At 38.6% G+C, this 14,059-nt stretch overlaps 1 protein-coding gene and 1 long non-coding RNA gene across 3 annotated transcripts; both read left to right on the forward strand.

Annotated features, from left to right (window-relative positions):
- Positions 1-6,365: 6,365 nt before the first annotated feature.
- Positions 6,366-12,267, forward strand: LOC112276236 (uncharacterized). Of its 2 annotated transcripts, none has more exons than XM_024507378.3 (4): positions 6,366-6,568; positions 6,968-10,431; positions 10,679-11,406; positions 11,739-12,267. In XM_024507378.3, exons 2-3 carry the CDS (start codon positions 7,750-7,752, stop codon positions 11,297-11,299), a joined length of 3,303 nt encoding a protein of 1,100 aa, XP_024363146.1. In that variant the 5' UTR covers positions 6,366-6,568; positions 6,968-7,749; the 3' UTR covers positions 11,300-11,406; positions 11,739-12,267. The 2 variants fall into 2 exon arrangements, with proteins under 2 accessions (XP_024363146.1, XP_024363137.1); XM_024507369.3 differs by having other exon boundaries at positions 6,371-6,568; positions 6,840-10,431.
- Positions 12,268-12,724: 457 nt separating this feature from the next.
- Positions 12,725-13,152, forward strand: LOC149989778 (uncharacterized). Its single transcript, XR_016501794.1, has 2 exons — positions 12,725-12,864; positions 13,055-13,152. It is a non-coding gene; the product is annotated as an uncharacterized LOC149989778 (long non-coding RNA).
- Positions 13,153-14,059: the final 907 nt, after the last annotated feature.

The following is a 14,059-nucleotide window of genomic DNA, read 5'->3' on the forward strand; positions in this document are numbered from 1 at the left end:
GTCACGGCCATAATCATGTAAGCTAATAATTACATATAGAAATAGGTAGAAGTAAGTAAAAGTAGATAAAAGTAAATTAATTCTATAATATTTAATATAAAAGCTTCCTAGAAACTTCTTAGACGCTGCTTTGACTTCATAAGTGTCTTTAATTGATTTTTTGGATTAGAAACGTGGTCAACAAGTTGGCCATGTGCCACACATGTTGTTAGCTTGAAGATCAAGCTAACTATGTGGCCCACACGTAGAAAAACTTGCCTTGTAAGTCAAGGCATGTGTCCTACAAAGTCAACACATATTGGAGGTCCTATAGAACGTCGCCACGTAGCCCCTAATTAGATAGTATATATAGAGACAAGAGTGAAGGCTTCTTCACTCTTATCAACTCTTTTCTTGCTTCTAGTCTAGTTTCAAGGGTCTCTAGTTTTCTTGTCTTTTGGCAATAGCCATTCTAGTTTCTCTTTTCAATATACATACTTATTATTCATATTTTGTTACTTTTCTTTGAGTGAAGGCTTACTTGTCTGAACTGTTTTTTGATCGAGTTCTTGTCCTTGACAAATAATTTAGATCAATATGCTTTGTCCTGTCGCCTTTAATGAAACCAACTTGCATCTGTGCAATACAAGCACTGTTATCTTCATGCAAGATAGTTGGAGAATCATCATATAAAAATCCATAGGTTATTTGAATAAATTTATCAATTGATTGCAACCAAATACATTCTCGAGATGCTTCATGTGGGGCAATAATTTCTGCATGGTTGGATGAAGTTACAGTTATTATTTGTTTCACTGATTTCCATGATATTATAGCTCGATGTCTTAAAAATATATATCCTATTTGAGATTTAGGTGTTGCAGTATCAGTTTTATATCCTGCATCACAATATCTAACCAATTTTGGATCTGCGGATTGTGTATAGTATAATCCCAAGTGTTCAGTACCTTTTAAATAACATAATAAATCTTTGATGCCATTCTAATGTTGTAATATTGAACGTGCACTATGTCTTGTAAGAATACTAACTACAAATGTAATATCTGGTCTTGTAGATGTAGCTAAATACAAAAGTGATCCAACCGCTCTAAGATATGGATATCGATCTCCCAATATTTATTCATCTTCCTTGCATAGACGGTATGGATCATGACCATCATAACCACGTCCAACCATTAGTGTGGACAATAAATAAGCATCAATCATATTAAATCTTTGCAAGAATTGTCTAATATACGTTAGTTGGTAGAAAAAAATGCTACCATCTGTTAGATGCATAATCTGAAGACCAATGCAGAAAGTCATTTTTTCTAGCATTTTCATCTCAAATTCATGTATAAGTAGGTTAATAGTTGTAACACATGCAAATGTAGTATCCACTAGGTTAAGATCATCAACATATACAGCGATGATTACAAAACCAGTTTTATCTCATTTAATAAACAAACAAGGAATTAGTGGATCACTTATAAAATTATTTGTAATTAAATAATCTCATAGACATTGATACCACATGCGTTTAGATTGTTTTAAATCATACAAGGCCTTATATAATTTAATACCATGATATTGACTTAGAGCGGATTGATTTGGAGTTCTTGTTTCTAAGCTAAGTAGAACTTTCATATAAATATTTGCATCAAGAGAACCATATAGATATGCAATTACTACATCCATCAGATGCACCTCAAAGGTGGCATGAATTATCATTCCAATAATATGTCGAAATATAATTGAATCCATGACTAAAGAATAAAAGGATTTATAATCAATGCAAAATCATTGAGTAAATCCTTGAGCAAGAAGACGAGCTTTATAGCGAGTTATTTGACCTTAAGCATCTTGCTTGCATATTAATACGATCTTATATCCTACAAGGTGGAATGTAAGAGTGTCTACAATTGGACCAAAGACTTTCTTTTTACGCAAAGAGGCATATTCTTCATCAATAGCAGTTTTCTATTTTCACCAATTGGAGCGACACATCCCCTCCTCGATGGTTTGAGGTTCAAGATAGTCTTTCTCGCAAGAAAGGGCTTCTATAATTATATATGTAAATGATTCATCTATCGTAATAGATGGTCTGTCCCAAATATCATCTGTAGCATAATACAGAATAGATAATTCTTTACTCAACTTGTTCTTATTCCTTCCAATTTCAAGATTATTTTTCATATGAATTGAAGGTACATTATGCATGGATATATCATCATGAATTAGTAGTCCTACAAGATGAGTGGTAATTTTTTGAGAAATAATACTAAGATTAGTCAATTTTATAGCTTTCTTCTTACGTGGTTGCTTATCTGGTCTACGAGTTCTTTTAGTTATTGTTGTTATAACTTGAGATATTATAGTTAATGGCACTGCAATCTGAGTAGGTATATTCTGAGCTTTATTAATAAAAACTCTTGTAATTCTAAGTGCATCATTGAAGCCATCAAGTGTTTCATCTGCGATCTGTTTTAGATGCAAAATCTTAGTAACTTCAATTTCTGCCAAAGATGTCTTAGGATCGGGATTCATTGTAAATGTTTTTAGTACTTCAGATATGAGTATTTTATTTCTTTGTTGATTGGATATTCTTCCTTGAAGAGATGAAAATATATTTTCTTCAAAATAGCAATTTTACAAATGTGGATGTAATAATATGCTATTATTACATGAACAATACAAATAATGCTTGGTGAATCAAAACCAACATATATGCCCTCTTGTCGATGAATTCTAATAGTACATTGTTGAGGTTCTGGTACTGGAATCCAAGTACGGCAACCACATACTTGTAAGTGACATACATTTGGAACACAGCCTAAAATGAGCTCATGTGGTGAAACAATTTCAAGAGAAGAAGGGCCGAGGCATATTAATGCTGCAGCATGTAAAATTGCATGACCCCATATAGATGCAAGTAAATTTACATGAAAGAGGAGTGGTCGGGTAATGAGTTTTATACGCTTTATAAATGACTCTATAAGTCTATTTTGAGCATGTTCATATGGAACACAATATATCAACTCAATTCTTGTTGCAGTACAATAGTCTTCAAAAGACTTTGATGCAAATTCTTTTGCATTATCCATATGCAATGTTCTTACAGGATAATCAAGAAAATATGCCCAAAAACAAATAAGCATAGATATAAGATTAGAAAACACCCTATTTTGAGTTGATAATAATGAAACATGTGATTGTTTACCTAATGCATCAACAAGGACCAAAAAAATAATGAAATGGTCCTGATATTGGATTAATAGAACCACAAATATCACCATGCAATCTTTCAAGCATTGGTGGTAATTCTTGTAGAAGTTTCTAAATTGAAGGCCAAGTAATCATTTTACCTCACACACATGTATGACATAATTCCATAGAGTCTACATCCGTAGGCTTTAAATTGTGCCCAGTTATACATGGAATGATCTTTCTAAATAATGAAGATTTTGGATGTCCCAATCATCTATGCCAGAGAGAAATACGACTCTTTGTGATAGATGATGTAAAATTAAATATAATGGGAGGCCGAATCACAATTCGGTCTAAACCATTTTCTATAGCAAAAGTTTTTTCAACAACTTTATGGTTCTTTGCAAGAACAAAAATATCTTTTCTATTTAAAATAGCGGTCGAGAGGTGATAACCATTAATATGCACAACTTGGAAGCTGATCAGACTCTGAGGTGCTGAGGATACAAACATCGCATGTTTACATTTTATGATGGAATCCACAGATAATTTTACCATCAATGTGCCCTCTTGGAAACAAAATGCATTTGCTCTAGCCATGGTCATCATATTTTTAATTTGCCAAGTTGAAGCTTTTTCAATAAAAAATTATCTATCTTACAAAATAGTATGTGTTATTGCAGAATCAATGAGCGCATCATTTGATTCATCTTTGGAGGTTTTGTCATTTATATAAGCCTCTAAGTCATCAACACCAATTGAATCCATAGACGCATCTATGGTATGAACTTCATGAGCCTCAGCTCATAGTTTCTTATTTTTTTGAGAATATTTTAATAAAATATTCTGAAGTACAGCATGCATGTGCTAAATGTCCAATCATTCCACACTTATGACAAGAATGCATCTTTGATTTTTATTTTCTACTATAATTAATAGTAGAACGTTTATTCTTTCTATATGAATAGAAATGGTCATGACTATGACTACCCTCATATTTATAAGCATGTTTCTCATGTTTATATAATTTTTTTTTAGATTTTAAAATATTAAGTACATGAGATTTTGGAACTGTAGTTCCAATAGGACGAGCTTCCGCATTGCGCAAGAGTAGCTCATTTTGCCTCTTCGCAAGAAGTAGATAGGACATGAGATCAAAATGACTCTAAAATTTTATGTTCTTATATTGTTGTGCAAGCATAGCAAATATAGGAGGGAATGTAGAGAGAGTTTTCTCAATCATTTCTTCTTCAGAGATGCTTTGTGTATATAATCATAATTCTGAGATAATTCTATACAATTTACTATTGAAAGCATTTAAATTTAGAAAATCCAAGACATGTAAATGTATCCAATTATGAAGTACGCATGGAAGGAAAATGGTCTTTTGATGATCAAACCTGGATTTAAGATTCTTCCAAAGTTCTGCAAGATCTTCCATTTTCAAGTATTGTTGTTGTAATGCAAGTACAAGATGATGACAAAGGAGAAGAAGTGCTTTCCAACGAATAGCAAGAAGAATAGAAATACTTATTGTAGGAGATTCTTGAAACATAATGGCATCCTAGAGTTGTTCTATAAATAAATTTATTTTTGCCATTTTTGCCTATAATAGATAATTATTTCCATCTATAGTTGTCACGGACATATACATGTAAGCCAATAATGACATGTATAAATAAGTAGAAGTAAGTAAAAGTAGGTAAAAGTAAGTTAATTCTATAATATTTGGTATGGAAGCTTCTTAGAAGCTTTATAGACGCTGCTTTGACTTTATTCGTATCTTTAATTGACTTTTTGGGGTTAGAAACGTGGTCAACAAGTGGGCCATGTACCACACATATTATTAGCTTGAAGACCAAGCTAACTATGTGACCCACACATAGAAAAACTTGCTTGATAAGTCAAGGCATGTGTCCTATAAAATCAACCCATATTGGAGATCTTATAGAATGTCGCTACATAGCCCCTAATTAGATAGTATATATAGAGACAAGAATGAAGCCTTCTTCACTCTTGTCAACTCCTTTCTTACTTCCAGTGTAGTTTCAAGGATCTCTAGTTTTCTTGGCTTTTGGTAATAGCCATTCTAGTTTCTTTCTTAATATATATTTATCAAATTATTTCTATTTTGTTATCTTTCTTTGAGAGAAGTCTCACTTATTTATTTGTCTTTATCATATTCTTGTCCTTGACAATAGTCAATGGTAGAAATAAAAGAGCTTGAAAATGTTGGGATGCACTAGTAATAGTTGGAACCATAGTAGAAGTAGTTGAAGATGTTGAAGCACTCATTATAAATAAATCTGTAGAAAAAATACAAAATCAAGTAGAAAAGTTGAGTAAAACATACCTTAAAATATAAAGTCAAATAAAATGATAAACTTGAACTTGAAAAATAAAAATATTATTTTTATTTATTTTTTATTTTTTTGAAGGAGAGATTATGGATTAAGGCAGCAGAACAACAGTAGGACGGCGATAGCACACAGTGGCGGGTAGCAGTAGTAGTGACGACAGGGTAGGCGTCAGCGGCAGCGTCAGCGGCAGCGTCAATGGCAGCAACGGTAGCGGCAATTTGATTGTAGTTCGGCAGTAGCTTGGCGGCAGTTCAATGGCTGTTCAATCCATTTTAAATATTCACACACATAAAATTCTATTGATCTGGTTGTGTCTCGTATACCAAAAAAGAAAAGGGGAGAAAATAAACAGTACTTCTCCACTATATTCTAAATACTGTAGTTACAGTATTTACTGTATTCTACAGTAAATATTGTGGAAAGCGCTGGCTACATTTAATGATCTCAACAAATCTCATTTCCCATCTAAATTTGTTCCCCTCGGGCTCTGCGAACAGCCGAGCTGCCCGGGAACAAATAACGAACGGGAGGAACGTGACACACTCCATCCAGATCCCTCGGGAACCTCCTAAGGCCGACAGCGCATCACAGGGAGAACATCGTCAACATTCTCCACGTTTCGGTCTTCAATAATGGCGGGAAAGCAGCGCCTTCATCTACGAGTTTCAATTATTGCTTCAACCACTTCTAATCGAAGATTTAAGGTATTCGGAACTTGACTATGTAGACTCCATAAAATCTAGGAATGGTTAAATGAGGGGTAGATCTAAAGTTTCAATAGATGTTGCGTCGGGAATGGCTCCCAAGCTTGCACTCAGTGACACACGAGGGAGAGCGAGTTGGTGCGATTCGCGTGAGTCTCAGAGAAATGGCCACATTTGTGGTGGACGAGCGATCTCCCTCACGAATTCATGCGCTTCGTCTCTTCCTTGTCTTTTCAACGCCCTCTCGCACGTCGAAGGTGGAGCCTGGAGCACATCGGTAGACGCACTTTTCGAGGTTGCGCGTTGGATTTGCGTGGGGTTAGTCTCGATTTCCGTTTCCCTTGCGTGCGTGGTTTATTCTAGCCGTAGCCAATGATGTCAGAGTGTGGAGAGGTATTCTGAAATGTAGGAGGTTGGAGAAATGGTTATGTGGTGTGACTGTATCGTGGGACTGCGGTAGACAGGGTCGTAATGAGAACCAGGATTTGGTTTGTAAGTCAATTTCGAGGGCTGGTATGGAGATTGCGCCGAGGGTTAGGTTGGTGGTGGATAAGGGGATGTTGATCGAGGGGTGTGCCATTTTGTGCAGACAAATCTGTGTTGTGATCAGAAGCGCTCTATTGGTGCGAGAATGAAAACCCTAGGTTACTGGATTTGTCGAGGTTGGGATATGAAGACTTGTATTTGCACTTCTTATACATGTCGGTATTGCTGCAGTTGTCAGAAGTGCCTGCGACCAGAAGGGAACGTGGGAAAGGGAAGATAAATATCGAAGTTTCGGTGTATAGCGAAATTTCACCCCAATTTCTTTTAGGTTTATTTATGTATTCAGATCTCATGCCAATAATGCATGAAGTTGCGAGTTGTTAGTTGGCTCCCGAGATGGAATTCGGAGGCACTGGTGGGGATTTTCGTTGACATTCTACACGTCGGGTTTGAGGTTTATTTTCTCTAGACTGTAGTGGATGTTTTTGCAAATTCTGCGACTCACAATTGCCCCAAGGATTCATTCTGTTCATTTCACTTATATTGAGTAGCAGGATAGGTGCATCATCACAAATGGCAGGCTTCCTGTCTTTTTGATCTCTTACTACTTCAAAGTTGATTCGGATTCTTAGGATGGGGGTCAATCATGATGAGACTATACTTGGAAGCTGTCCTGCACCCATCTTGTGGAATATAGCAAGGAGATGCCGATACCAGCAAGGTTGGATTCGAGTCGTTGAGCGTCCTGGATGCCTCCAATTTAGATCAAGACAAAGGTTAAATACATGGAAAAAGCATTGTTGAATCTTCTTGAGCCTCTAAATGTGCACGAGTAGAATCTCGGAGACATTTGAGGGTCCTCCCTGGGAGATCGTTTAGTGGAATGAATGTAGCATTTCTGTGTGTCCGGCGGCATGTGACGAGGGTTCCTTCATTCGATGGATCGTGTACCCTTCGACAGCTTCTAATGAATCCTATATGTTGAAGGGATTTTGAGACATTGAAATAGCACAATGAAGAGAGCCGACATCCCACCGGTTCCCAGGCGGGGCCACAACTCCTCTAGACATTTGCTAAAACAGAAGCTAGATAGGACTCCAGGCATGCGATTATTTCACGAGGAGGATTTAGGATCTGAGACAGTAGTGCACCGGACTTCCTCGGCGACTCGAAATTTTTTTGGGGCTTTGTCAGGCTTGAAGCAGCTTGCCGGTAAAAGTAGTCTATCACGGCTTATTCGAGACTCAAGTGTGCCTGCAGATTTAAATAGCTTAGATACTGAGAGCAACGCTTCCTCTTTTGGGTCAATCAGCGGCTTTGGGAGTAGGTTTGGTAGCGCAGTTGATTTGACAGGATTGATTGGTTTCGAAGATTTGGCGGTGAGTGGAACACCACGAGAGGTAGGGTCACTGAATTCCCCTTCTGTTTTCCTTCGTAGTCAATTGGAAATTGGTGGGCGACGAGATTCATTAGAAGGGCCCACTCCTCGACAATATGACTACGAGCATGCCTTCGAACGTGGCGATGACTACACTGGCACTGAGCAGTTTCCAATGGAAGGCGTCGCTGCGAGCACAGGTGGCACTGATGAAGTCAGTGTTAGATGTAATAATTTGACTGATCAGATGGATCAAGGATCCTTCAGAGACTGGTCTGGAAGTGTTGAAGTCGATGGCTTTGAGGAAGGAAGAGATTCTATTAGCTCTCCTCAGCCTAGATCAGTATCTTCCGATGAGGGTAAGCAGCAGCAGAATGGGGCCACTCCAGTTCAATTTGCTTTCCTTACATCGACAATCCAGTGTCCTACTCGAGCCAGGAAAGTTGCTGTCGTGACAATTCAAAGGTTTTTTCGGGGTTATTGTGCTCGGAAATCTTATTTGGAAATGCAGGAAAAGGCGCTTAAGTCACAGGCATCGGCTCGGATGATCAGAGCAAGGAAGCATTTTCGAAAGGTTCGTAATACAGTCATGGTATTACAAAAGTTGTGGCTTACAGTTAGAAGTCGGAAGTTAAAGGAGCAGGAAGCTGCGGCTACAAGTATCCAGAGTTTGTATCGAGGCTGGTTGGACAGGAGAACATTTTTAAAAAAGTTGCATTCTATTATAGTACTACAAGCCTGCGAGCGCAGAAGACAAGCTCAGAAAAGGTACCAAGTTTTGCTTGACGCAGTTGTATTTCTTCAAAGAAGGAGGCGGTCCATCATTTTGCAACGTCTGAAACTGCGAATGGCAATGGAGGAACTAAAATCCCTGCAGGAGTTACGCAGCCACCTGAGACTACAGGAGTATACTGCTGTGAAGATTCAGACTGCATACAGAGGGTGGGTTGCTAGGAAATCATACCGAAAGCAAATTATATCTGTAGTGAGAATGCAGGCTTATTTTCGAAGTAACCGATCGTTGAAATCTTTCCATCGACTTCGTAGTTCAGTTTGCATGATACAACGAGCATGGCGACTGCAAAAGTCAGTGCTGCAGCAGAGAGAAAAACAATCTTTCCAGGTGAAGGAGAGAGCTGCTTTGAGGATTCAGACCTTCTTCAGAGGCTGGTTGGTGAGGAAGAGGGTTAGGATGTTTTTTGAAAGGGTGGTGTTATTACAAGCATGCGCACGGAGAATGTTAGTCAGAAAGCATTACTGGATGCTTTTTGAAGCAGCATGTACCATCCAACGGGCTTGGCGTGATTTCAAATGTCGGCAAATGCTCATGCAGGCTGAGTTGGAGACGCTTGCTGCTGTTCAGAGTGAACTCTTGCAGTTGGAGGAAAAAGTGTGTGCCGCTGTTAAGATTCAATCCCTATGGCGAAGATATAAGCAGCGACGGTTTTATCAATCATTGCTTCAATATCGTATAGATTGTGCGACAAGGATTCAACAGAGATGGCGTGGTATGATGATTCTTCAACACCTTCGACTTGAGAGGTGGTCACGAGAGCGAGCAGCGACACGTATACAGGCTCACTTCCGGGGAAGGAGAGTGAGGATGCATCTTCAGAGATGGCAACATGCGGTAACATGCATTGAGTCTGCATACTATTCATATTCGCAGAGCAAGCTTTCCAGGAAGGTTATACCTGTTGAACAACAATGTAACGTGTGTGAGCAATCTGCCGATTCTTTGCAGTCTTGTTTGGTTGGTGCATCCCTTACTGATGGCAGTTATCCGCCTGGGACTCCTCTAAGAGAAGAAGCTTCTAGCGGCAACTTCAACACGTATTCGCCCGAGAGTCCCTTAAATGTTGCAGACAGCGTGAATTCTTACGTGCTTCCAAACAGCAGAGATGTGCATCTTAGCAATTTTGAAAATACACCTTCTCAATGTTTCGTTTCAGTAATGAGGGACTGGAATAATATAGCTGTTGATGAGCTTGGACAGTGTCCAGATATGTGCCTGGACGCCTCACCATTAAGTGCTGCATCCTCTCGACAACGGCCCTTAAAGTTTGATGTTGTTTCTCCAAGCTCCTCCAGGGATCAGGTGGACGCTGTAACTTCAACCGGTTTAGCCACTGCTCCACAAATTGAAAGAATAGCTCCACCAGCCTCATCGGAGAAAGCAAAGGTTCAAGGAAGTTGTGTTGGAGCGGGTGAGGGGAATCGCAGCACTGCAAGAGAAATTGTTCAATTTGGAAGTGACGCAGAATTAGCTCTGGGTGAAACATATCCTAGCCCCTCACGTCAAGTTCCTGTTGAAGAGGTAGTTTATGTTTCACTGATATTTGATTCCGCAGTGTCTGGTCCTGATGATCATCAAGTGTTGAATGAGTTCTGAGTAGTCCTTTGCTTATGAGTCTGCCGTCCTTACGATCAATGAAGAGTGGGTTTTGTTGCTGTATCTAGCGCAGAATACATGGTTCAAGTCCGTAAAAGTAATGCTGGTAGACTTGGTCATTGTTTCTACGCATTTCCAGAAGCTTACACACGAGCGATTTTCATTGTTCCAGGAGCGAGCGATGATGGTGAACCAGAGCGAAAGATCTCATGTGAAGTGGATGAGCAAAGATGAGGAAAGACTTCAACATTTTGCTGAGATATTTCTCACTATGCGGCAGATATCAATCCAGCAACAGCGGGCACAATCTGCTCCACCTTTCCCGCCCTCCCATGCTCCCCTCAGCTCTGAGACACCTCCACGATCTCCCCTCGTTGGTTCAACAGTTTCAGCAGCAGAGAATTTTTCAACACGACGCTCCCCCAACATTGGATATTCGAATTCACCCTTGGTCCCTAGTCCAGCGTCAAGCATTAATCAACCTCAGTTCTCGTCGGGTCGGGCTGATGTAGTACTGAATATGGAGGAGCTATTGAAAACATTAGAGCAGTACTGCGAAGAAGATCCGGGAGGATGTGACATGGTTGTCAAAGGGGATGTAGAGAGTGGGCAGGATTGGAGGGTGCGAAAAACGGGGATTAGCACGAGCTCGACGCCAACATTGGGTATTAAGCACTTGAAATTACCAGATGTCAATGCGGTCCTCATCGTCTTGGTGGCTATGGTGGTGTATACCAGGACTGTCTGTCGGGAGGTGTTTTTTGGGACGAAACAGTCACACCGTAAAAACTAAGGAGAATTTGCGTGATTCTTGCTATGAAAGCATGTGAATTCTGTCTCCTGTACCGGGCTTCTCCTAAGCCTTTTTTTCTTCTGGGCGGCACGTGGGGTACAAACAATGTGAGTGGCTACGAAAAAAATTCTCTGATTTATGGAAGTGCTCTCCGTCAGACGTTCAATTGAGTTCATTGGCTGTGCAACTATTAGGTGATGCCACCATATTATCGTTCCAGAGGAGATGATACTACAGACGTTTTTTTTTTTTTGTGTAAAAGATACGAAGCTCACTATTTCAGGACCGTGCTGAAAGGATCAAGTTTTGGAAGTAGCTGGGAATTCCAAGAGACGAAATTTGATTAACTGTGTATGGAACCATGTCGTGGTTATTTTTTAAATCGATACATACTCTGAAAAGGTACTGTTCATTCACAAATTTTCATTTTGCTGGGCAGGCGAGGCTTCTCGAGGATGAGTTTGGCACCGTGACCATGTCTACGGTGTCGCATGGAGACTCCCGTTCTAGGGTGTCGCACGCTCGAATTCTTTTCAAGATTCAAAAGCGAGGTAACTAAACTCAGGCTTTGTCCTTATACTGCAATTTGAGATTGTCAAGGTGTCTTATGATGGTTACACAAAGGTGCGCGTCTGCATGGTACCATAAAGGTTCTGCTGTTCCAGATTCAGATGACCTAGAAAGAATAAGTTATATCAACTCATGACCACAGCCATCGAGTTAGATATGTAGAAATGCCACATTCATAGATTCTTAAGGTCCTCAGCGATCAAGCTTAGAGAGTAATGTAGACTTAGAAAAAGTACTCATTGCTTTGGAAGGTATTGACTTCCACTACTGTGTTGTCTACTCTGGTGAATCATCTCCAAAGAGTAGCCTGTAGATGTAAAATGAATCTAAGTAGTTCCTCAGAACTACTGTATCATAGAATTTTTCACATGTAAAGTAGCTCATGACCTTTGACATCACTTTGTTCAATGTCCCTGCTGTATGGATCGTTGAATATCTGCTTAATCGTAAACTTAGTAGGATATGTAGGGTGTATATTGATTTTTTTGGCTTCTATTAGCTGTTGTGTTGTTTTATTTAGGTAATGGATCCTTTTTCCAACATTACTGATGAATCGGCACTATTCCCACACGTACCTGGTAACATGGAACAATTCAATAGGGACAGATTCTTCTGAGACAACTCGAGATGATGTGCAAACATGAGTCTGGAGAAATATTGCATCTTCACATTCAGATGGGCAAGCCCAGAATCGGCTGGCCCTCAGATCTGTCTCCAGCAGTTTGCAATAGGATTAAAAACATAAAAATGGAAGCACATTCATAGTTGCACTTTTCTATGTGCGAGATGTACTAGGCATTAGGGCAATTGCCACCTTGCACCATCAGGTAGCGTAATGGGATGATGGCTGGCATCTAACCACAACGATGCAGATGAGCAGTTTCTACAGGCTGCAACACCTTGAAGCACCTATCACTAACAAAGCCCGCCAAGCTGCAGAGATTTTGGGCTAGTATCCTCGACTCCCAGGATATGGATAAAAACAGTCACAGCAGGTAAGCCAATGTTTGTGACCCTGGAGATGCCTTCTAAAGCCTGGTCATCCATGCCCGCGGTGGGCCACTTTCTGCAGTAGATTGAATCCCATCCAAGTGTAAACACATGGATAACTGTAGAGTGAAGTATGTGATTTGTGTTTTCCATTCCTTTTGATCCTGGGTTAATAACAACATTAGGGGTTGGCAGAGTGGGAGGATAGAGCAAAGAAATCAATCTTGGAAGATTGAATGAACCAGGGAATTAAGAGGGAATTGAAGGCCACTTAATGCCGTGCCTTGACATGATATCCTTTGTCCATGATTTTTAGAGGCATTTTGTGCGTGGCTGAGCATTCCTATGGATGTCCATCTATTAAAATTGGGTAGATTTGTCCATCCATTGGTAACAAGCCCTCAAATATGGAGCAAACTCAAAGCTTGCTGTTATTATGGTTACTCTTTTGATTTAAATTTTAAGATTTAATTAGTGGAACTCATTTCAATGATTTAGTGAAAAAAGTGTTTGTTTGGGTATGTAAGGTTGTGGATTCCATTTATCACAACATTAATTAGGATAGAGTATGTTTTTTTAAATTGAAAGGAAAATTTTAAGATTTTTTTTTTTTTTTTTTTTTTTTTTCTCAAATGCATTTGATTGGAACTTTTCTTTTTTTGCATCAAGATCTGAATTATAATATATAAATAATCATTATCATTATCATTATAAGTAATTTTGAAAAAAGTGAATTCAATGTCTTTTTATTTAGTTATGTATTTGTTAATTTATATCATTTATGCTCAGAGCATGATATAAAATTTTAAATTCAAATATTATAGTCCAAGGGCTCATAGGTAAAGAAATAGGTACCAAGCTCATTACTTATGATTAAATAAATATATAAAAAAACAAAGAGTGTTAGTATAATTTGAAATCTTTTAGTAGATAGATATATACAAAGACATCAATATATATTATACGCCTTTTTTATCAAAAAAATAACAATAAAAATAACAATAAAAATAACAATTTTTTTGTTACTATCTAAAAGAAGCATTGAAAACAAGTAGAAAATATTTTGGAAGAAAATGGTCATTTCAGAACATATCTCTTTCAAATTGGTAATGTAGAAGTAAAAGGCAAGTATGTCAAATATCCTTAAATTGACTGCAATGAAAGTACTTTGCAAATTTTGGGTGTTTTCAACTATACAAT

The sequence above is a fragment of the Physcomitrium patens genome, chromosome 2, assembly GCF_059467195.1.
Source record: "Physcomitrium patens ecotype Gransden chromosome 2, ASM5946719v1, whole genome shotgun sequence".
NCBI lineage: Eukaryota > Viridiplantae > Streptophyta > Bryopsida > Funariales > Funariaceae > Physcomitrium > Physcomitrium patens.